We start from the raw sequence: 27,233 nt of genomic DNA on the forward strand, positions 1-27,233 counted from the left end.
GTCAATTTACAAATAAAAAATTTCCCTTTCCCGTACAAAAAAAAAAATCACTATTTTGCACCGATAGAAATATTTTTTTTACACAATGCAACAGAAAAGAAAAATTGTAGAATATAGATTTTATTTTATATTTTTTTTTAATTATTTTTTTAATTAGTAGTTTATTAATAAATTGAAAAAAAATTTATATTGATGATCAAGATAGTTAGATAGAAAAAAATTCTCTAATAGAATGATTTTCCTCGCGAGCGATATAAAGTTTTCCAATTGGTTTGCCCACTTTTCCGGATACTCGTGTACTCGATATCCGGATGATGGAACCAGTCCAGCGTTATATTTATTTTTCAAAATTTTTTTTTATTTGAAATTTCCATTATCCAATTTCAATTCAACACACTCATCGTGAGTGCACGTACCAATGTAATAACGCGCAGAAGATTATCGATTATTCATTGGTCAACGAAAATTCGAAAATATTTATGATAAAAAAAAAAGAACTCAATATTAATCTTTTACTAAAATTTTAGTCATTATTTGAATGAGCTTTTAAGCTCATAGTGGTGTATAAATATGAGAATATAAACCGTATCGAAAGTCATCCTTAAACCATGTTTATTTAATGATTATCCATTCGATACTAGAATCTAGATAGTAATAATTTTTATCTAACAAATCAAGATTACTTGGTTATTTTATTTTTTCACATTCTCCAAGAAAAAAGACTTATCATAAAATACATAGAATATATAAAGCTTTATCCGACACATAAAACTTTACGTATGAAAAAAAAAAAAATTATACATTTTTTTTTTCATTTTAAAAGTGCAACTCAAGGTAAGTCATTTTCAGCACAAAAAAAAAATAAAAATAAATAAAAAGAGTAAAGTTGAGTGAAAAGCTTTCGATATAAACACTGATTTACTTGAACTTGAAATAAATAGTATGTAATAAAAGTCATCCGTATGTTAAAGTAATCAAAAGGGTTTGTTAAAAATAAAAAAAAAAAATGAAAAAACATGAGTTTAAAAAAGTTTGAAACTTTAACAGGTGATTTAAGCACAAAATTATTGGTCTATTGGTCCACAGAGAAATTCGAAAGACTAAAAAAGTAAGTGAGAAAAAATAAAAAAAAGAAATATAGGAACGAGATCAAGTCTTTATTCTTGAACATTTTATCTTCGTTGTCTATATACCCTTCCAAGTTGACTTGAAGTGTCCTTGGCTTCATTTTTTTTTTCTCCACCCACTTCTTGCCCTTTTATTTGTTTTCTTTTCTGTCTTCCGGATGCCAAAGTCCACGTCTCATGTGGTCTACTCAATAAAAGCATTGATCGTTTTCAACAAGACGAAAAATGGCACAGATGATAAAAAAAAAAATATATCAATCAGCTTATATCCCTGAGGCACTGAGACAGCATTATTTTTATAAATTTATATTTTTCTTTAATTTTCTTTGTCAGTTGATAGCTCAGTATTGTATGGAAATTAAATTTTAATTTTCAAATTTTACTATCATTGTGTTTATATAAATATTTAAAATTTAAATTGGGATTAAATTATATTGAGAAAAATACGAGGAAAATTCAGTGGAAAGCTTGTTCATTTTTTAGTATTTTACTTGGATACTTTAGTGATTTGATACAATCGAATGGAAAATTCAAATGCCTTGAAAATTGGATAGAAAAAATTTCAAAAGAATTACAAAATGCAAAAGAGTTGAGTCGAAACAAAAAGCCAATAAAATAATTTTTTATTTGGAAAAAAACCAATTAACTAGACGTCAAAGATAATATTTAATTTTCATAAAAAATATATTTGATATTTTTCTGATATATAAATATAAAATATAAATTTCATCATCTAAAATGTAATTTATATTTATTTTTAGAATAATTCAAATATTATTTGAGTATATATTTTTTCAACTTGGGAATAAAAAGCTGGTATAAAAAAATAATTTAATTCTAATTTAAAATTTTATCATCAATATATTTCCTAATATAAAAAGGACAAACATCATCGGTCTTCCGGACATTTGATTGGTCATTGTTTTTTTCTCACTTACTCTCATACAAATTTCTTTCTGTTTGCCTTTTTCTAATATTTTTTTATTAATTTCGTTAGCAACGAAAAAACAACAAAAAAAAGCGAGTAAACAAAATTTTTTTTGATATTTTTTATATTTTTTTTTTTAAAATTGACATATTAAGCTAGCACAACTTTTTTAATAATCATCGGATCTCCATGCGATTGTGCTTAAAATTTTGTGCGAATTATGTGTTTTTTATGTGTGAAGAAATAAATTTAAAAGAAATTTTTTTTTTTATTTTTTACATTTTTTTAAAAAATTCAAATATTAAGCTAGCACAACTTTCTCAATAATCATCGGATCTCGATGCAATTAGGCTTGAAATTTTGTGCGAATTATGTGTTTTTTATGTGTGAAGAAATAAATTTGAAAGAAAATTTTTTAAAATGTTTTCTATATTTATTTTAAAAATTGACATATTAAGCTAGCACAACTCTCTCAATAATTATCGGATCTCGATGCAATTGGGCTTAAAATTTTGTGCGAATTATGTGTTTTTTATGTGTGAAGAAATAAATTTGAATGAAAATTTTTTTAAATATTTTCTATATTTTTTTTTAAAATTGACATATTAAGCTAGCACAACTTTTTTAATAATCATCGGATCTCGATGCAATTGGGCTTAAAATTTTAGGCGAATTATGTGTTTTTTATGTGTGAAGAAATAAATTTAAAAGAAAATTTTTTTTTTATTTTTTACATTTTTTTAAAAAATTCAAATATTAAGCTAGCACAACTTTCTCAATAATCATCGGATCTCGATGCAATTGGGCTTGAAATTTTGTGCGAATTATGTGTTTTTTATGTGTGAAGAAATAAATTTAAAAGAAAATTTTTTTTTTATTTTTTACATTTTTTTAAAAAATTCAAATATTAAGCTAGCACAACTTTCTCAATAATCATCGGATCTCGATGCAATTGGGCTTGAAATTTTGTGCGAATTATGTGTTTTTTATGTGTGAAGAAATAAATTTGAAAGAAAATTTTTTTAAATATTTTTTATATTTTTTTTAAAAATTGACATATTAAGCTAGCACAACTTTTTCAATAATCATCGGATCTTAATGCAATTGGGCTCAAAATTTTGTGCGAATTATGTGTTTTTTATGTGTGAAGAAATAATTCAAAAACAAAATTTTTTTAAATATTTTTTATATTTTTTTTTAAAATTGACATATTAAGGTAGCACAACTTTTTCAGTAAACATTCAATCTTGATGTTATTAGACTAAAAATTACGTGTGAATTATGTGTGATTTATGTGTAAATAAATAAATTAAAAAAATTTTTCGTCAATTTATTTATTCTTTTTTTTTTTTATGATAATACTTGTGTTTATAAAATCAATGAACAATGAACCTTTTAGAAGGTATAGATACAGGCGCGCGTAGCGCGCCAATGTGCTCGTTACATATAAATATTTGAAATTTAAATTAAGATAAATTTTGCTTTAAGAAGAATAATAAATGCAAATTGTAGAGTAAATAATACTTGAGTCTCTTTTATCCAGTAAGTAATAAAAAATAAATAAAACGACAAATTGATATAAATATTTTTTGAAATTTTTAAATGGCTTACAACATTCTCCAAGTACTTTTGGAATTTTGAACGATTTATTTTAACCATGATAGCAGAATATTGAGAGTGATATATATACACATCTGATTTAACAGTTGAGTCACGTTTATTCTCCATTTCATAAAAGATATAGCACTAACCGTATCAATCAGAGTAACCACGTGAGCATATCAACACCATCACACTATCACATATTGATTTTTATAAGTACATTTATACTGTATAAATGTATACTACGAACTTTGGATGATTCAAATTCCAAGCACATAATAACAAAAAAGAAATAAAAAAAAAAAAATTTCTCATAATAAAATGAATCGAGATGAGAAATATTTATCTTCATCGTTGACACGTATATTTTGAAATTGAAGTAGCATCTAAATATCTGTACCGGATGTCAAAGAAATATTATATAAATTTAATTTCAAAGCTAATAGAAATATTTCCCGATTCTCAAGATGAACAGGAAAATATATGTAGAATTTATTGGAAATAAATTTAAAGAATAATTAAATTAAAAAATTATAAATAAAAAATACTTTAATTATTTGAAAAACAAGGAGGATTTGAGTTTAGCTTTTATATTTTTTTTCTACTTGAAATTGTCTTTGAAATATTTATTTTTATCAATTAAAAATTAGGTTTATTGTTTACTTTTTAATTTTCATTTTTACTTGATGATATGTAAATAAATAATTAGATTTTTGATAATTAATTTGGAAGTATCAATAGAAAGCTCTACAAGTACACTAAACTTTGTCATGAAAATTTAACATAAGTCTTCACATGTAAATTAATAAATTAAATTTCATTAAAATTTATTAATCATAACTTAGTAATTAAACATAAAATAATTGTCAAAATTATCATCGTAATAATTACTCAATTAGTCACAAGCTGTTTAAATTCATGTTCACTTTTAGGACATTTATAGAGTGTAACAAAAAATAAATATCTACTAATTTGTACACAAGTAGAATTAAAGTAACCAAAGTAGAAATTAAAAGTAAACTTAGTAAAAAGTTAACTTGTTAATAAATAACTGACACTTGAAATTAATTGACAAATTGCAAAAATTTTTTAACTTTAATACAATCATTACAAAAAAAATAAAATTATAAGAAAAAATAAAAAAAAAATATTAAAACTGATAAAATATTTTTTGATAAAGTTTATATTTAAGAAAAAAAAATGTATAATCTTGATAAAGCCATCATCGCCTTATCAAATAACCGTTGAAAAAAAGAAAAAAAAAAAAAAACAAACAAGATTAATTTCTTGAAAATTCTGTGGCAACATCTGCCAAAAAATAAAATACTTTTTTCAAAAAGTCTTTACGAAAGATTTCATCAAGTTTTAATCTCCACAATATATATACAAAAGGGAAAGATAAAATAATTCGTAAGTAATTGATATAACGTGCGTGCTCAGAATATTTAAAAATAGTCATAAACTTTATAGGTATAATGAGGGAGTAAGATTAAGTAAGACCAGACACTCTGTTACGTTATATAACAGATCCTTTTCACGGACTACAAACTAATCTCCCCTTTTGCAAACTTACTTATAACCACATTTTTTTTTTAAGGGTAGAATTTAATGTTGAAAATCTGTGTATATAAAACAACATACATATTCAAGGATAATTTTTTATTATTATTTTAATAAAAAACACAAAAAAAAAAACAACATGGCAAGGAAATATATTTTTAAAAAATATATAATTACGTATCTAGTCGACAGAGGAAATGAGAGCCGGATTTACAGTGGTTTTATATGACCCGCAAATGTGCAAACGAGTTTTAATGATAATGGTAAAAGCTTATATATGTGCCTTATTATACATAACCATATGGAGCATATATATTCCACGTCAAATATTCTAACGTATATATTATGAATTCGTATTTAATGATACTATTATTTTGAAATTATTTGAGTAACTGTATATCAGCTATCTATATTAATTATTGTACATTTAATTATTTTATTGTATATATTAATCAGAAAATTTTTGAGATATCATATTGCTATGAATCAGCTGGATATTAATTTTAAATTTTGACATTTAGCCTTGGCATGACGACGATTAATTAATTTATTTATAAATGGATTTTTAAAGATAAAAAATGGCTATGAAATAATTGAAATTTAATTTTGTAGTTTAGGGAATTGGTAAAAAAATTACTGAGCTTACCATTGGGAGTTGGGACGGTTGATGATGTTGAATCAAGATGTTGTTGACTTGGCATCATCTGCAAAAAAAATTAAAATAACAAAAATTATAAAATTGAAATGAAAAATACCCTCAAATATTGGAGTAAATATTATTGTTGATTTAATTATTTTTTACATAATTTTTTTCTACAAATAAAAATACGGATAAATACAAAAAAAGTAATAATAATATTCTGCAGTAGTTTTTTTTATTTTAATAAGTGATACAAGTCAACCTCCAGGCTGACAATTTTTTGAAAACATGACTATTTTGTTTCAATTTTTTAGTGATCATTTAAAATTGAAAAACAAGATTGAAATAATGTTCATCTTGTCAGAAAATTTATTTATAATATTTTTTAAATTTATTATCCTAAAACAATATGGAAATTTTATTTTTTATTTATTTCTGAAAATTTATTCTAAATGTTTTGTCTTTTTTTTCTCAAAATGTATATCAACTAAATATTTTTTTTTATATACATACATTAAAATGCAAGCAACGAGTATTAACTATTTCTTCCTAACATTGATGGTTATTTTTAGTATTCAACAGAAAAAAATAGTAAAATAAAAATAATAGAAATAAAAAAATAATAAAAGAGCTTGACAGATATCGGTAGTAACCCACGAACAATAAAATTATAGACATGAATGAAAAAAGCAACTAAGTGGATGGAAAGAAAATTGCATTTTTCATGTCTCTATCACACTTGATTCACATTTTATCATTTCACTTTTTCATATACAAATTAATTTTTTTTATCTCAATTTATTTCATGTTTATAAAAATGAAATAATAATACTAAAATTTCGAGCTAAAACCATAATAGAAAAGTGTCAAAACAATTGAGAATATATTCCTAAAAATGTGTACGAATTATTTAAATTACTATTTTTATTTTTTAAATATATTCTAGCTCAATATTTGCAGTTTCCACTAACTGCATTAAATTGCAAAGTATTAATATAAATATCTAACAATGATCCGAGTAGAAAAAAAAATTGTAAAAATGAACAAACAAAAGAATGAAACTAGAATTTACTTTTATAAAAATTTTTTCATCATAAAAATAGTAATGTATATCGAAAAAAAATATATATTTATTTGAAGTTTAAAATCTTCAATAAAAATAGTTTATTTTTACTGTTATGATTGGCAATATATGCTGAATGCTTCGATGTAAACTTGCAAGGTTACATTTAGATATAACGTGAATGCATAAAATTTGATAAATAAATTTATTCTCTTGGGTTAAATTTTTAGAAATGTTTAGATGTTTATATACAATACAAACTGTTTCAATATAACCACAAAAGTACACTAAAGAAAAAGTAGATTTGAATTTCAAAAATTTTAATAAATATTATTTCAACGTGTTGCAAAAATTATAAATAAAATTTGTTGTTTTATTTTTTAGAAATATAAATAAATTATATTTAAAATATATTTAGATTGTATAAAAATCAAATGGAAATAATTTCAAAGATAAATTTAAATTATATTTAAATTTATCCCAAATAATTTTGAATATATCTTAAATATATTTTTTATATTTTCATATTTACGGTCAGAAGAAAAATATAAAAATAAATTAAATAAATAAGAAATATATATAAAATTTGAATGGTAAAATTCGAATTTAAATATATTTTTTTGTTTTGAAAAATTTTTAAAACTATTTTCACTTATCAAAGCATAATAAAAAAAAATTCTATATAGTTGAAAAAACATTATAATATTTGATATAACATTTTTATTAAATTTACAAACTACTTTCACTGTTGACAAAAACTGTATATTGAGTTTTATAATTTTTTTAATGTAAATACCACTAAACTTGCAGGATAAATATATAAATTTTATCTTTTCATATTTAATAATTTTATTTTTCTAAACCCCAGAGGCATATTGAACTTTTTTTTTATACTCAAGTCACCTGTAAAAGTTACTCTCGTATACTGACGTAAATTGTCATTTAAATAATTATCATAATAAAATTATATGTTGACGACAGTACATTACAGTGACTCACAATGACAAATCCTTTTGTCCCAAGTTATTGTAAATTCTATATGATTGTCAAGTAATCAATGGATATTTTATTAGAGCCAAGAGAAAATACAACTTTATGACAATTATTACATAAACAATTGATTTATTTTTAGTAAAAAAAAAAGCCAATAATACTTTTAAAAATTAAAGAATATAATAAACTGAGTAAGAGAAATTGATTCTAATTATTATTGTTTGTGACAATAAAATCATTTGATAAACAGACGAAATAGTAATGCTTTTTATTTTTCGATTAAATATACGATTTACAAATTATAAATTAATTTTTAAAGTAATATCTTATATTTATATAATATCCAATTTCTCGTTTGAATTATTTTTTTCTTTATTGTTTAATTGATTTTAAATAAAGTAAATATTAAAATGATAATATTAAAGTTACCTGTGTTATCGACTAAAAAAATCAGTGTAGTGGTCACGACCACACGCGATCAGACATTGACCTACTATTGAAAATACAACGAGACTTTCACCCTAATTTTAAACTCTGTACTGTACACATACTCTTGGACTTTCAAAATCCAAGTATAATGCCTATTAACTAGCAGGAATAAAGTAGATAAGAGACAAAAAAAAGAAGGAAATATAAAAAAAAACTCAAGTGCTCACTAAAAGACACTTTCAAAGTGAAAAAAAAAAAGTAATAAAAAAGAAAAAAAAAACAGAAACACAATATATATTCCATCATCAGACAATTTATTCATTCTTATTTTTAACTTTTTTTTTTTTAATATATTTTACACCCTTCACGTATTTGAGGTAAAAATAATAATTCAAATTTTCATCCTTCTTAATGTCCTCATGTTTATTTCATTTGAAAATTTTCTAAAAGAAAAAAAGGGAATTTCTTTTATTGAAAAAAGAATAAATAATAAATAACGAGAATTATAATAATCGATACACAAAAAAGTTTAAAAATTGCTTATCAATTTTATCAAGATGGGTGTTGAAAAATTCTTGATTTTCCTTGGCAATGGCAATGGAGCAAATGATGCCTTGAGGTTGAAAATAAGAACAAGTAAGTAAAATTTAAAAAAAGAAAAAAATAGAAATCAAAGGTTATAGGGTGAAATAAAACAGCTGAGTTGAATATATGCGTTTGTATTGGTTTTGTTGGTATATATTGATGTTAGTAGAGACGACGAGTAGAGGGTAAAGGAATTGAGCGAGTGGATGTTAAAAAGAGAGAGGGTAGTTGTTAGTTTCGTGGTGAAGCACCAAGAGAAGGGAAAAGAAGGAAGTTGTGACAGCAGCACAGTCCTGTCCGAAGCGTCGGTGCTTGTGGATGCTCGGTACAGATTTTACATAAAAAAAAAAATATATATAAAATAAAATTATTATTAAATATTTATTTAACTTCAATATTTAAATGTGCTTCCTTGTTTGAACAAATATATCAACCCATTATTTTTTGTATTAAATAATAATACAATAAAATTGTGCTTTTAAAATTTAATTTAATTTTAAATAATGTGTTAATTTTGAAGTTAAATGAAAAATAATTAATTGTAAATTATCAAGTTTTATGATGAATTTAATATTGTGTGGTTTAAATTTGACATAATGAAGTGGATGAAGTGGATGATAATTCATAGTGTTCCATGTTTATTTTTTTTAATTATAAAAATAAATTTATAAATGATAAAATATGATGATGATGATTGGGGTACCATCGGAGATATGTACCTCAAATATGATTTTAATTATATTAAAGGACCAAGGTCCATTGATAATGAAAATATGTTGATATTATTTATCATTAATTTATCAAGAACGAAATGTATTTTTTGATTATTGAACAAAAATATATTAAATAAATTAACAAAAGTGAAATTTTTTTTTATTTTATTATTTTTTTATTTTGTTTTCATTTTTATTATTCGTGTATATTGTAAAATGAAAAAACAGTGGTATTATTTTTGATAAAATAAATATAAAAATAAGTAAGTGTGATGATTTGGAAAATTTTTGAGCTTTAATATTTGTGTGAATTTATTTTTGTGCTTTTATTTAAAACGAAATTTACAAATGTCATAATGATAGGAGTGTTTTTTATGATTTTTAATATTTATTCATTAATTTGAAAAATTATTTGTTTATTTTAATGGTTAATTTTCATCAGTGGATGCCAGTGAAAGTAATAAAATGAGCAATTGGTTTTGCATGACGCTCTCGAGAGATCAAAACGGACGTATTCATTAAGTTTAAAGCGCCTAGACGTGATTTCGATGCAAATCTGATTGTCAATCTCGCTCACTTTTGTCTTTGTTTTTTTTATTTTAATATATTATCTTTATATTTCAATTTTAACGTAAATTTCATGAAAATTGCAAGCTTGAAAAGCGAATAATAAAAAGTTTTTATTATGAAAAATTTAATTGACATATTTAATTAATTTTAAAATATATAAGATAACTTTAACATTCATTTTGAATGAGGCAAAATTTTATATGAAAAATAATTATAATTGATAATGAATTTACAATGAATATAGATTATTAAAATATAAAATTATTGAAATGTAAAATTGGGTTAATATTTTGAGGATAGAATTTATTATAAATTGGATATTTAAAATTAACTACTTGTTGTAAATAGATGAATATAGGTTCAGAGTTTGTGTACTTCAAAATAATCGAAATAATTGAGTAACAATTTAGTTGTTAATTAGAATTGAAAATACCATTTCTAGGAAACGTAAAAATAATATTTTCTAAATTTTATATCAACTTTAATTTGCATTTTATAATTATTCATTATTTTCCCAAGTTTAATTTTCTAAAATATAAATTGTTTTCCATAATTAATATAATAATAATATTATTATTAATATAATTATAATTTATTATTCATATTAAATTTAAAATTAATTTTAAAAATTAAACTTTGAATAAATTTCACAATTAAAAAGAGCTTTTTTTATCTATTTTAATTAATTTAAATGTCTTCTTTTTATATCCCAGTGATTTGAAGTATTGTTAAAATTTATCCATTCACTCACAGATGTGTTTGAAGTTTTTTTTTTTTTATAGAATCTTACATATAAAGCTCAGTAAAAAAGAAAAATAATAAAAATAAAATATCTTAGATAGAAAGTACACACAAAAGAATATAAATACAGCTCATCTATTTTATTGCACAAACTTCAACTTTACATTTCGAAAAATCAAAATAAAAAATCAATATTTTAAAATTATTTTATTTTCTTTTTGTCAATAATGTTTTTTTTTTTAATTTAAAAAATCGTAATATCTTTATTTTTTCGTAGTAAATAAATAACATTAAAAAAAAATTGTTCAATATTTTTTCGAGACACACTGTGAAGATTCAAAATGCATGTAATAAAAAAACAAATAAGATCCAGGAAATAACACATGAATGGCTTTGATTTGAAAAAATGAGAAAAAAGTTGACATAAAAAAATTAAATTTTCTTGATATAACGATTTGTACTTTGACCTGATTTTTTTCATAAACAAAAAAAAAAATCATTTCATCAGTTGTCTTATCAATGTAATTATATATATTTATGAAATTGAGTTATTTAGTTTTTCTTTTGAATATTTCTAATATAGAAATTTTTGTTTATAAATAAATTTTACTCATTTTTTTTTCATTGAATTACATATAATTGTATTAATTCAAATAAAAATTGAAAAGTTGTGAGGTTCTATTTATTTAAATAAAATTAGAACATGTTTCATTCAATAAAATTAAAAAACACGAGTGAAAAATATTATAATTGGCTCTAGATTTGTTTTTAAATATATTTTTTTTTCTTTCTACTCGTTAAAATTGAACACAAAAAAAAAAAAAAAAATACAATAAGCGTGTTTTAAATAAACTTTGAATTGATTTTTGAATAAATTTTTAAATAACTTTAAAATAATTTAAAATTATCTTGAAAATATTAAATCATTATCTAAATAATTCTCAAGTTTATAAAAAAAAATACAATAAACTTTCAAGTTCTTTAAATAAACTCAAATAATTTTTTTTGAATTTTTTTTTTCAATTTAAAGTTAGCTGCTGTCTTATGAATTTTCAAGTGATGATTTTAAATAATAAATTCCAAAAAATATCGTAGAAATCAATACTCAAGCCATCACTGTATATTTTATTCAGAAAAAAAATTACAATAATATCATCTCAATGTCAAAATGATAATTGACAAAAATAGTAAGAAATTGAATCAATGAAAAATAAACACAGACAAAAATTTTAATAAAAGAAACAAAAATAAAAAATATTTCTATATAAAGATCTATCAATTCCGTAATAAATTTCATAAACAAAAGTTTTCAGTCGACAAAAAAGTCAATAAATAATTATTTACTCTATAAAAATAATAGTAATGACAATGACATGTTAATTGTCTTAAAGATAAAAAAAAAATCCTCAATGTCACTTGATAATAATTGAAGATTTTAAAAATTAATAACCTGAAAAATAGTTTTAAAAAGTTCAATATTAATTAGTCAAACAGTATATATATATTAAAAAAAAAAAATCTTAATAATAGCAAGTGTTCAGTGAGGCTTGATGTCTGTAAGATATTCAACAAAAAAATGTTGATCACGTTGATTTTAATTTTATTAATAAACAATATGACAATGCAGCTCTTGATTCCACTAAATTCATTTAAAAAAAAAAAAAAAATAGTGAAGATTATTGGCCTACATGTGCACAAAATAAATTTATCAATATTTTTTTTTGGTCTTTTATATTTTCATTTTCCGAGAAATGAAAAAAATGTCAGTGTAATCAATATTTATGAAGGACAAAAAATAAACAATACCACGTAAATTATTATTGAAGTTAGGGCTTTGTAAAAAAATATATACATCGAATGGCTTCATCGATATTATTATTTTTATTTTCAACATCAAAAGTAGAAATATTTTTTTTTGTTTTTCAAATGATAAAAAAAAATAATAAACAACCCTAAGGACAAGTAGATTATTACCATTCATTTCTTCTAGTTAATTTTTATATTTACTTTATAAAATTGATACTTTACAGAGACTTGTTTATTATTATTATTTTAATTATAAATCTTGCGAAATAAAAATATTTTCAATTCGTTATAAATTGAGTTTAATGTTGAATAAAACTTTATTTATTTTCTTTTCTTGTATTTATTTATGAAAAATATATAGAATTTTATATGTATTTATTTTTCATTTTTAAAACGAGTATTTCGTTTTGTATGTATTTCTTATTTTTGTTCTTGATACTTTATTTATTTTATCTTTATTCTTTATGTTTTTTATGCTCTGTGGAGTTTTGCTCCTTGATGTTCATACAGAAATGTACTGTTGCACGCCCAAAGCAGTTATTACTTTGTAAAAAATTGCAGTGAAAAGCTTGGTATTATATATTTGTCATTGACAAGCCAGCATGTACAATCAAAGATATATAATCGAATTCGTGAAAAAAAGATAAATGATAAAATGAAAAAAAAAATAAATAAAAAAATCATTGATAGGTTTGTTGTTGACACAAGTGGCAAAAACAGAAAAAAATTATCAAATAAATAAATGAATAGATAGCAAAAATAATGACAAATAAAATGTAAATAAATTTATTTAAAAAATAAATAAATAAATAAATATGTTGAAAAAACAAATTTTAGAAAATTTAAGTATTAATCAGTTTAAATAATCTCAGGTACTTAAAAAACTCAAACTAAAAGTCATTAAAATTTGAGTACACTCAGATAACTTTACGGCGTTTTGTTAATAATTAATATATTTGGTTGAGAATATAAAGGCTCTTTTACGTTCACTTAATTTAAAAAGAAAAACATTATCAACAAAATTACCAAAGAGTAAATTATCTTTGTGAAAAAATAAAAAAATAAATTAAAAATATATATGAAAAGGTTCTTTATACAGAATAAGTTACTAAACACGCAAAGTAAATTTTTGTTGACAATGCAATGTACATTAAAATTTAAAATACCAACTGAAAAATTTCACGATAAATTTAAAAATAAAAAAAACATTCTTAAAAGTCTAATATATTTTTACAGTGTCAACGAATAAATTTACAAATATATAGAAAATTTGAATTACAAGTCAAATGTCACATAATGAATTAAGTAAAAAACAAAAAAAAAAAAAAAAACTGAAAATTACTTTGAAAGTAAGTTCAAAGGAGAATTATTTTATAAATTTATAAAAATTTATTCGAGTCACGAATTGTACAAATTTATTTTTTCAACTTTGAAAATATAGATACGAGAGAATTTTTTTTTTTTTTTATTTATTCTCAATTCAAACAACTAATAAATAATGGTATAAAAAATTAATGCTCACACATCAGTTGCATTTTAAAAATAAAAAATTTCAGTTGACCTAATGCAAGTTGAATTTATGATAATTGTATTTTTCACAATAAATATTATAAAACAGTATTAAAAATTTATCAACAAAATCACATCTACAAATTCATTAAAAATAAACTAGCCAATGCTAAAATTTATTTGTAAATTAATTTTAAATAAGAAAACTTTTGATAAATAAAAAATTACAAATCTGGCTGTTATTTCTTTTATTTTTTTTCATTGACAATTAATATAAATTTTATCATGAGAAATAAATCTGAGAATGAAAAAGTCATGAAATTTTAATCTTGTATATATTCTCAATTTGAATCAATAAATAAAAAAACCATATGAATAGCTAATGCTCATGCATCACTTGTATATTAAAAAAAAAAAAAGTTAAAAAAGTTTGACTGTCTGACCTAAACAACTTTGTACCACTTGAATTTATGATGATTGTATTTTTTTCATTCAAAAAAACAAAAAAGCGAAATATTATTTCTAATATAATAATAAATTCATGTATAACAAAAAAGAATAGCCCACTTATAAAATCCAATCAAAAATTGTAATTTTACTCAACTAGATTTTTAATGATACAAGTTGAAATATTCTTACTCCCTGTAGATCAACTCAAGCACCCTAAAACTCTTGACGTAGTGGTTAAAATGAGCCGGAAGCTTTGTACTATACAATACACACAAATGTTTTAAGTTACACACACAAAAAAGGGCTTAAATAAATAATTAACATACACAAATCATGTTTCAAAGTATTTAAAATATGTCTTTGATTTTTATCATGAAAAGTAAATTAAACAATAAATTACTTTTTCATATAAAACTGATATTACAAGTTTTGAATTTATTTATCTTTGGGTTAATATATTTTAAAACTTGAATCTAATAATGTCATTTTATCATCAATTTTCACTATTTTATGTTTAATTTAATCTTGTATTTACTGAATAGAATTAATCATCGGACAAATGTAAATTTAAATTCTACAATCAACGTGTTATTTTGTACATATATATGTTTAATATATTCACGGAGAAAAATATATACTAATGTATGCAGATAAATATGAATTTTCAAACATCTATTTTACGGCCAACTTTGCACAATATACTTGTGTTTTACCAAGCGATTTTATGTCGGCGTTGTGTCTCACCACGAGTTTATTGATTTTTCCGGGATTTGTACGTGGAACAAACGTTATGTCGTGATTGAACAAGTTAATTGCTAAAGCATATATATATCAAACACAAATTTGAAATATTGTTTTCCAATTTTCATCATGTTTTATTACGTTTTTTTTTTTTTTTCTGCTCAATTATTGTATAGTTAATTTGAATAAAAATAATTAAAATAATATTTTAGAACATACAATTTGGTATTCTGGCTTGTTAGAATATTTAAATTTTGGATTGAAATAAACTTGAATTAATTAACGAGCATAAGTTAAAAACGAATTTATATAAATAAAGAAATTATATTTTAAAAAAGCAATAGTTATTATTTTTATAAATAATTTTTAAAATAATTTAAAATATCAATCTCAATGTTGAAGGGATGAAAGTAAAATAACCAAAGTACAGCGTATAGAACGGCGATATTTTTCTAGTTTCTGATTTATTTATTTAATAACAAACGCAAAGCTAAAAAATTCTGAAAATTTGAGAATATATAGTACAAAATATTATCCGTATTACGAATTCCCAAGCGAAACGTTTGTTGTCAAATAAATAAATGCAGAAGGTCACTAACTCTGTCCATGATCAGTCCTTCAAAATAACGCTAATAAAAATAACAAACAATTTAATTGATTAAAAATAAACACAAAGACAAAACTTCTTATAGAAAAATTTAAAAAAAAAAAATGTATACACATAAAGTATCTGTATTTACATGAAGATTCATTAAGGCAGTGATAAACTTTGTTAGCAAAAGTTTTTAGTCAACAAAAAAATCGATAAATAATTATTAACAGTAAAAAAAAAAAATCATGATAATAAACAACGACATGTTAATTATGTTGAAGATTGAAAAAAAAAAAATTTCATTATTCATTCATCTATAATAAATAATAAATCGAAAATAAATAAAAACTCTTTCAAGAAAGCCGTTAACAATGAATTAATTTATCAATTAAAAAAAAATCAACTTAAAATAATTTTATGTCGTTAAAAAAATTAATAAATTCATTAATTATCATTTTGATTTACTAAATAAATTTAATGACTCGTAAAAAAATATAATATTTACTATCTTAAAATATTAAAGTACTGTTGATTGTAAATTTTAAATGTCTAGTAATTTGGAATTACCGGAAAACTTAATATCTTTATATTATTTACAATTGACGAGTTGAAATTATTACTCGACTTTATTTCATTTCCAAAATTTCGAGATATATATTTTCCAGTTATTATTATTATTTTAGAGTTATGATTAAAGTGACTGCTAGACATAATGCACCTCTTAAAAAAGAGAAAAAAATCAAATAAAAAAAAAAAATAATAATAGTGTGCCATCACTTTTATATATTAACCTAAATCATAAAATAAAATCACATAGATGTAATGTATATATAACGTATAAAGTACTTGCATACGGATAAGTCGTCGACTTGTTCGAAAAGATAAATACCCAATGCAAGAGATTAAGGAGCTCGAATAAGATATAAAAGTTACAAAAAGTCATATAAAAAAGAATATCAGGTTGAAAGCATCAAGAACTAAAAACTCAAATTTGTTTTTATTGATCAATTTTATTTTTTTTTCTGCTGAAGAACATAAAAAATAAAATGATATCATATTTCCAATGATAGTTTTTATGTGTTTTCTGTATCTACGAGATTTTCAAAAGATATATTTTGAATAAATTTACCGGAAAAGCATGTAACTGATCGTCCTTGGTGGCCGATACTTTTCACTTAATCTAATTAAATAATCCAGTTGATCAAGGACATTATCGACATCTCGAAAGTCTATAAATGTCGGACTAATTAGCAATTACTAACAAAATAAATAAAAAACATTTTACGAAGGCGAATAAAATGTTTTCAGTTTATGTACCAAAGTTTTTTTATAATTCAATTTATATCAAGAATTAAAAAATAAACAAGATTAATTATGGTTACTGTCACTTTATAAATAATTTCATTTTAAATAAGCCTTCACTGATTATTTTGATTTTAAAAACAAATATTTCGGCTGACGTAAACTTTAATTTATGATAATTTTATTTTTCTCAATAAAATTATGCAAATGAAAAAATTTTATATTAAATTGAAATAATTATAATAAAATCATGATTACCAAAATTATCAAATTATCAAATCGTAATATTTGTAATATTTGTATTTATATTTTTTTCTTTTTATTAAAATTAAATATAATTTTTATCATAAAAATTTATAAAGAAAAATCATAAAATTATAAATTAAAAAATTTATAAAATACATAAAATATTAATTTTCAAATTTTATGAATATTCGCAATTTAAGTATCAAATAAATAATGTCATTAAAAATTACCAATCAATAATCACACGTTACTTGAATTTCAAAATTAAAAAATATAAAAATAAATTTTGTGAGCTAAAACTATATTTTTTTTTCTACAAAAATAATCTAGGATTAAAAAATTAAATTAATCACCAATTACTCTTAAATGATAATTAAAAACCTTTATTATTTTTAATTGATGCTTAGGTTTTTTTTTTTAAATCAATTTTTCAAGAATAAAAAAAAGGTAAATCTTCGCTACTGTCAATTGAAAAATAATTCCACTTTAAATATCCATAAAAAATTTGTGTAAACTTTTTTTTTTTTATTCTTTAACTTTTCTTTCTTTAAAAAAAAAATTTATCTGTTATCCAAGTTGAATATAAATGTGACTAGCCACACAAATCAGCCTTGTAAAAAAACCTTAAGGATAATATATTTCAACCACGTATTTCTTCTACTCTGAAAAATAATTTTTTTTTTCTTTTTTTTTTATTTCGTTAGGATAATACCCATCAACAAGAAATAAAAAGAAAAAAAAAAAACGACTGTAATAGAGAAACGATTGCTCGCAAAGAAATCTTGTTTTACAACTTATTTTTTGTTTGAAAATTTGAATTCCAAAATTTAAGAGTTATTTACCTCGTTTACAGAAAAATAAATTTTCCAGATCAACTAAATTTATGAATGCTTTATCACATATACGAGTGACAAATAAATTCAACAGAATTTTTTTATTTTCAGCCACGATATTAATCAAAATTATCTGACATTTATAAACTGTCTCTTGTTCTGTAATTCCACATGGTATTTTTCATCATTATTTCAACTTCAATTATGATTTTAAAAAATTAGTTAAATTTATTTTTACAAAACACATGGGAGTGGTAAAAGCTTTTTTAATCAATAAAAAAAATAATAAACATTTTATAAAGACATATTTTGATTTATAAATTAATCCACACCCTTTGTAATTTCATTTGTATATTATAAATTCACGTCTTTATATAAAAATTAATATGAATACCGTTTTGTTATTATTATTTTATTTTATCACGAAATATTAATCAAAATATTTCACCACAAAAAGTCATCACAGTAACGATCAATGTTGCATGACACTTGTCATTATTAAAAATGTCAATCAAAAAAATCTAAATAAAAAAAAAACACAAAACGTTTTATCATTGATTTAATTTAACCAAAAAAAATATTGTGAATTGTAATAAATCAAAAGGATTTTTTTTCATAAAATTTAAATCCCAAAAAATAGATAAAAAAAAATATTATTAATCAATTTTTATAATTTATATTTATCACATTGTATAGCTTGAATATTTTATTTTAAATTTTTTAATCTTTTTTTTATGTGAAAAAAAATTTACTTGTAATTTATATGAAACGAATCAACTCAACTGAATAACATTTGTAACACAATGCATTCACCATATGTAGAGCTTTTATCAGTAAAGTTTTTCACCTACATGGTGATAAAATAAAATAAAAAAAAGAAAATTAACATTCAGTGTCATGATGCAACGATAGAATGCACAGTGAATTTTTAAAATAGTCACCCACTGCCACCCCTGCATTTCCCACACCTTTCATTCACAGAAAAAAGTCTGAGTAGAAAAAAAAATTTCAAATCAAACTGCATGAATGTATAGACGATATTGACAATACTTTGCACAAAATTTTCCAATACACTTGCATGAAAATAAATAAAAACACAAATATAAACAATTATTTGTTTTTCGCATAACAATGGTACTTTATTTTCTTTCAAATTGACTGGATTAAATTTAAAATAAATCAATTTTGTTAGCTTGTTATTAATTGCAATAAATCAAATAACAAAAAAATCAAAATAATAGTCACGAAATATTTTTATTAATTAACTTATTGTTTAAATAAAAAATTCATAGTTAATTTATCAAAAAGAAAAATAATTATATTTTCAATGTTGGTTATATAGAAGATATCATCAATCAAATATCTATCATGTATTCTCATGTTTCTAGCTTGTTAGGTTGTACAATTTACTCGGGTATCAAAAAGATATACACCCTCAAAATTACACTCAACTAATCTTACGTATCATGTTTATTTAATCAAATTTTCAGCTGAATTATTATCTCTGACAAATCATGTTACTCAATCAATAACTCAATATAAATTTTATATGATAAATTAATATTATAATTGATGAAACATATTCAAATAATTTGTTAAAGTTATAATAAATATTTATTTATAATTGTTATTTAACCGAGATACACTGCATGTATAAATAATGTAGAATTTCAATAGTGTGCATCATTCTATTAACTTTACGCTCGACAAATTTCTATCAGGCAATATAACCGACAAATTTCCAATATACTACAAACAATGAAAGCAACTTAACATCACTCTTTGACTAAATATATGTAGTAGTAAATTTTGTTAGCTAAAAGCCATCAAAATTCAAAGAGAATTCACATGATTGTATACAAAGAAATTTATTTTTTTTAATTTTATTTTACTCTTAAATAAAAATATTTAAATAAAACAATTAAAAAAGAGAATTTAAATAAATTGTTTTTAAGAGTTCAATAGGATATTTTTATGTAAAAAAAAAAAATAAAAAAGAAAATTTATCAAGTGAATTTATTGAATATTTGTTATAATTTAAAAAATTTAAATTACAGCTGCGAAAGCCAGTGTCGACACTCTCGATTCCTGGGGCGATGAGAAGTAGCAGTGGTACTGGAAGTGGACAAGGTGTTGGTGGATGTGGAAGTGGTGGTGGTAATGGTGGTGGTGGAGGTGGTGGTGGTAATGTTGATGATGCTGGAATTGCATTGGTTGGTGTACATACTGAATATCCACGTTTTATGGATGAACGTGGTCTTGGTGGTGGTCCAATGAAATCAGCACCATCAGGTAGCATTGGTCCAGGTTCAAAACATAAACCAAATGTTGGTTATCGTCTTGGTAGACGAAAGGCATTATTTGAAAAACGTAAACGAATTAGTGACTATGCACTTGTTATGGGAATGTTTGGAATTATTATCATGGTCATTGAAAATGAATTGTCCAGTGCTGGAGTTTATACAAAGGTAATATATAGATTTTATTTTATTTAATTTAATAAATAAATAGTTGATTTTTGTTTATGGCAGATTTTAAATAATTCAGGATTTTTTTTTTTTTTTATATTTAATTCAAAAAAATAATGTATCGTGGTATTAAAAATTAATGCTTACATATTATTTGGATTTTAAAAATAAATATTTCGGCTGACCTAAAATCCCTACTTGTACTACTTTAATTTATGATAATTTTATTTTTCTCAATAAAATTATCCAAATGAAAAAATTTATATTAAACTGAAAAAATAATAATAAAATCATGATTACCAAAATTATCAAATCGTAATATTTGTAATATTTGTATTTATATTTTTTTTGTTTTATTAAAATTGAATATAATTTTCATCATAAAAATTTATAAAGAAAAATCATAAAATTATAAATTAAAAAATTTATAAAAAACATAAAATTATTAATTTTCAAATTTTATGAATATTCGCAATTTAAGTATCAAATAAATAATGTCATTAAAAATTACCAATCAATAATCACATGTTACTTGAATTTTAAAAATAAAAAATATAAAAAAAATTTATGCCTGACCTAGCACGTTTTGTACTACTTGAATTTATAATAAAAATTTTTTTTCTACAAAATGATTAACCCAATACAATTAAAATACAAGCTGCCCAGTCATTAAAAATAAACTATCCAAATTATAAAAATAATAAAAATTAGTTACAATAAATTCACTATAAATTTCTTGAATTTTTTTTGAGCTCGTGAGATATTTTGTTTAATACCAAATCAAAGTAAATTTACATGAGTATGAGGGTTTTATATTGACTCAAATCTAATTGACCAGTGAATACATACCAGGTCATAAATTCTACAACACAATAGAACGTCACTAAATGCATAATACATATATGCGTGTGCATCGATGTAATTTCGGGGTAAATGCGGGTATGCTCACGTATACATCTACACAAATTAACAAATAAATGTGTTAATCCCTTATCATGTATATACAATATTATCTAAAATATAAAATTATTCAGATGACATACGTCCAACTAATTATTCAAATCAAAATTCAATAAATAAAATAACACTAATTATTTAAATTTCATTATTGGTGTAAATAATTACACCCATGATAAATAAACGAGATATAATTATAAAGTTTATTTATAGAATTAATTATAATTAGTCAATTTATCAAGAGCAGTGTGTGAATTTGTAGTATAGATATAATGATGAGCATAAATGTGACAGTCGACAAGTTCAAACACTTGTTTCTGTACCATCAAACTTCAGATAATCTTGAAGAAACTGCTCAAGTATATCTACTATCTACTTGGTTCCGCCTACTTTGTCTTATTCACCACTTAATAAAATAGTAAAGGCGGTCAAGAACTCTTAAATAAACTATATCATATCTATATATATACATTGTCATATCTTATATGAAATACAAAAAGTGTGATTATTGTATTTGACACGTTTTTATTTATTTGAAAAATAGAAAAAAAAAACATCAGCTATTATTTTTGATATTATTAATATAATAATATGTATATATTTAGAAAATTTAAACGTTAATAATTTTATTACAATTTATAATTGTTTAAAATTTAAATAAAAAAATTTTTAAATGTCAAATTTAAGATTTTTTTATTGATCGATTTTTAAACAATTTTTAAAGTATTTAAATTTTTATATTGAGGGTTAATATTAAATTGAGATTTAAAAAACGAATATAGACTTTATATGGTAGCTAAATTCTGAACATGTTCATTTTTATCAGAAAAGAGATTTCGTGATGGAAAATTTTGACAAAATGTAGGGTGAAAATAAGATAAAGACAGATGAGGGTATTTACCTAACCCTTAGACTTTAAGATAGCTTCAAACAATCGAAAAATGATTATCCAACCCTAAAAGCATATTATCTAATAATTGCTATCATTATAACCTTTTTTTTTTTTTTATTATTTCTCAATCTCCCAAAGATGTTCAATCTTTATACAAAAAAAAAAAAAAAATTTAAATTATTTAGTATAATTAAAATTTTACAGTTGAAAAATTAATTTTACAATGAAAAATTAATTTAATAATATACTTGAATAATTTTTAATTGTAATAAATTTTTGGTTTAATTAAATTTCAAGCTTACATCATTTTTTTTTAATTTAATCAAACTTTAAATCAAACTTCATTGTTATTATTTTTATCTAAAAAAAATAAACAAAAAGAAAATAAATTATCATAAAAATATTTCTAGTATAAAATTCATATCTCAAGAGTCAATCATTATATTCCAAAGAATATAAAGAAAAAAATATGAATACTTAAAAAACAAAAAATAAAAAAAAATAAAATAAAATCCCTGAGGAAGCATAAATTTAATGTATATAATTCAAAATTCAAGGCGAATGAATTTGAAAGTGCTGAAGCGATCAAATCATTGGATTTTTAAGGGGTAGAATTATATTTGATATCGACCAGAATTCATCTTATAAATTTGTCTCTCACCCTTCCAGCATTTAGACGAAAGAAAAAAGGAAAAAAAAAATTATAAATTGAGTGATTTTTATGTATAAATTTTTTGTCAATGAAAAGACAAGTTGAACTATCATCATGACACATGGGTAAATAAAATCTTGTATTAGTTGTCAATGTACAAACTCAAGTATTTAATTCACTCGAGTACACTTGGACTCTATATTAATTTTCCAGTATTATGAAACCTCACTATCTAAATTTTCCCTTAAAATATATATATGTTCTTCAAGCTGGTGTCTAAATTAAATCATCCACTATTCATCCTTATCTCAAAGATACACTTCTCAAAATTTACAAACTTATTAATTAAAATTAAAAATAAAAATATCTACTTGAACAAATAACATAAAATTATCATTTTTAAATACCAATAAGAAACTTAATTTAAAATTCATTTTTTTTTTAATTAAACAAGCCAATTTAATTTAAAATAAATTTAAAAAAAAAATATATAAATTTATTATTAATAAAAAAAATAAAATGAATATCTTTATTTTCAAAAAAAATAAATAAAAATGAAAAAAAAAAAAATTTAAAAACTCAAATATCAATTTAAAAAACTAAATATATTTTTTATAAATATTTTTTTCAAATTAAACAAATCAATATTTAATTAAATTGAAAAAAAAAAATTATTTTATTTTTTTTCAAGCTGATTGGAAGAATACATTTGATTTTAGTTTCAAAGGTATTTTACTTGTTACTCAAACTGGCCAATTACTCTTGTCACGACTAGTTGAACAGCCACATTCAAGTGCTCGATCAACATTGATACATGTCCTATTCGTCCTTGGCCCAATTTAATAAACCAAAAAATACTATCAAAATATAATTAAACAACTTTGAAATTTCATATTTCTTAATATAAAAAATGATTGATTAGATTTTACTGATTGAAAATACTGACCATAATATATACATTAACCCACAGAGAATAAAAATAATAAAAAAATCTTAGTGTTAATTTCAAAAGGGCGTGACCAAAAAAGCCTGGTCGAAGTTGTCATGCGCATATTGGTTGACATCGTTGTCGTCCTGGCAACTCTGTGTGTAAAATTTTGTATTTATTTTCATCTTATTTGATATGAAACTATCTCAACGAGAAATGATATTTTGCACTGATATATATATACACTTTTCACACAAGAATACAAGATGCAATTTAAACTTGAATTTTCCTTGTCAATTACAACGACAGAGTATATAAATTTATATTATTATTTATTTATTTAGATGTATATAACAACAAGAAATTCATAGACTGTCTTGAGGAGAAATTTAATTGTCAACCGAATCTGTTATACTCAACGTAACTAATACTGATTTATGTTCAAGTATGTTTACATTCAATTAATACTCATCGTTTGTATTACAGGCCTCGTTCTACTCGACTGCACTCAAAACCCTAATCTCTGTGTCTACTGTGATACTGGTTGGCCTCATATTTGCTTATCATGCCTTAGAAGTTCAGGTATGTTTTATCAAACTTTAACAAATTATATTACAACAATTATCATTATCTATTCAACTATAAATATTACTCAATTAAAATACAATATTCTTGTATTTTTATTTGATTAATTTTTATGTTTTTTTTTAAAAAAATACACTCGTATTTGATTTATTTATTTTTTTTGAATTCCCAAAACTATTACAAATCTTTTTTCTTATATTTTATATCAAGTAGGCCATTTTTAATGATCACTTAAAAATATATTCTCATGATTTTTAATAACAAAAAAAAAAATAACAGTCTATAAATCATTTTAAAAAATTTCGCAAAGTAGTAAAATTTTATTTTCATCCGACATATAAATATTAGAATTGTATAAATTTTTTATGACACCAAAATTAATCACGATAATAATAATTTTGATAAAATTTACAAGTGTCAGCATAAAATTTTGTTCCAATGAATAATTTTTTTATATAAAAAAAAATAAATATTTATTATTGATTCACAGCAAAATTTCTTTCAACAAAAAATTTAATATTTTGATCTAAAAAATATATATTATTACTACTATTATATTGAAGGCAAGAAATGGCTTTTTTTTTTTTAATTTACAATTTTGAATGAGAGGCATTTTATTGATGTGGTGGTAGTTTTAATAAAATGCACAAAATATATACACCCCTTGGCAATATAAATATTTATTTTTTTATTTTATTTTTCTGTGTATATTGAGTCGAGAAAATCAGTGCTTTTTCATATTATTTTTTTTATTTTTGTGGTCAAATAGCTTATATATACCCTTCGAGATTTTATTTCCCACACGATAAAACATCTAAACCAATAGTGCAGATAGTAGTAATTTTTTTTTTTTACTATCAATGCAGAATGTTTTTCATATGCGTCACAGATTTTCACATAATTTACCAACGTTTATTCATTTTTTCTTCCCTTCTCAATTCGTCTCATGATTTATTTATGAATTTGTCAATAGCTAAAATGTTAGAATCTGCTTTTGTTTTTATACTTTTCTTATTTATTTTTATTGTCAAGAAACGGGGGATGTTTTACTCGTAAAATAAGCTGGGCAACTGTTGCCAATTTGATTGCTGAAGGAAATCAAAACTCAAATATATTTTTATTTTATTTTTTTCATTATTATTATTTATCTTTTTTATTAGACAAAATAGGTGAATTTAGAATTTGATTAGTTCATTCAACCCATATGAGTTATAAATTATTTATTAAATTCTAGCACTTTTGAATAAATTTTAAGAAAAAAAAAAAAAGGATAAACCACTCAAGTAAATAAAAAAATTTTTTTAAAGTCCCAAGGTTTTTAAATTTAAAAGTATTATATATGAAAAGTATAACGGCCAATCATTGGTATTCTCGATACCCATCTATTTTAAAACTGAATTTAAATTCGATCTGCCACGTTCAAGTTTCATCAGAATGTTCACGAATTTTCAAATAACGTTGTTATATTTTTTTTATTATCTTTTTTTACTTTTGTCTCTCGATTTTCATTTTTTATTTTATACTACTTTTAATATTGGATTTACAGAAAATTTTCCATTTTGAAAATTTCATATTCAAGTTCAAATACATACCATGAATTGAGCCATTTAAGTATGAACTTTTAAATGCAATCGATTTAATAAAAATTTATTAAAAATCGTAGAAAATAGAAATGATTTTTATGAAATTTAAATTCTTAAATTGTAATCGAAAAATCTAATTTAACTGGATTGAATTTTTTTTAACAAACGATAAAATAACAATTTATTTAACAAACTATTTTCTTTTTTAAATAAACATTATTTTTTTTTTTTTTCATTATTATGATATTTGAAGCAAAAATGATATTTTAAAATTACTTGAAGTATTTTTGGTAGCTTGCCAGAATTTAGTTGAAATAACATGAAGTTTTATGTTCATAAAAAAGTAAAATAACATGAAAAATTTTAAAAATCGAAAAACCAAGTATTTGAGGGATTATAATTAACTACTTTTGTCTTATTTTTTTTTAAATGAAAATCTGTTTGTTAAGCTCTTGTTTAAAAAAAATCAAATTTAAAATGTTGAATGAAAAATAATTAAATAACAGTTTGGATGTAAAATAATTTGAAACTTTTTTATTGCACATGATTAATATGTGTAAAAAAAAAAAATTTTAATCCCATAAAATTTGTTAAATCTCTTGGGCATCTGTAGCAGTGTTATGAATTCCCATTCGAATTAAATAAACTTTAATATACGCCTCGGTAAACTTTATCGTTAGAAGCAACATTTGATTCACATGTTTTATTTATTTATTTTTGTCGAACCAATGCTATCCT

At 22.0% G+C, this 27,233-nt stretch overlaps 1 protein-coding gene across 2 annotated transcripts in view; it reads left to right on the plus strand.

Annotated features, from left to right (window-relative positions):
* Positions 1 to 27,233, plus strand: part of LOC122855677 (small conductance calcium-activated potassium channel protein) — a 67,237-nt gene that overhangs the window by 24,010 nt on the left and 15,994 nt on the right. For both annotated transcript variants that reach the window (XM_044157224.1, XM_044157225.1), the window contains 2 exons: positions 20,488 to 20,898; positions 24,814 to 24,909. In XM_044157224.1, coding sequence (XP_044013159.1) covers positions 20,488 to 20,898; positions 24,814 to 24,909 — 507 coding nt within the window. The remainder of the gene's footprint in view (positions 1 to 20,487; positions 20,899 to 24,813; positions 24,910 to 27,233) is intronic.

Source organism: Aphidius gifuensis, linkage group LG4 (genome assembly GCF_014905175.1).
Source record: "Aphidius gifuensis isolate YNYX2018 linkage group LG4, ASM1490517v1, whole genome shotgun sequence".
Taxonomy (NCBI): Eukaryota; Metazoa; Arthropoda; class Insecta; order Hymenoptera; family Braconidae; genus Aphidius; species Aphidius gifuensis.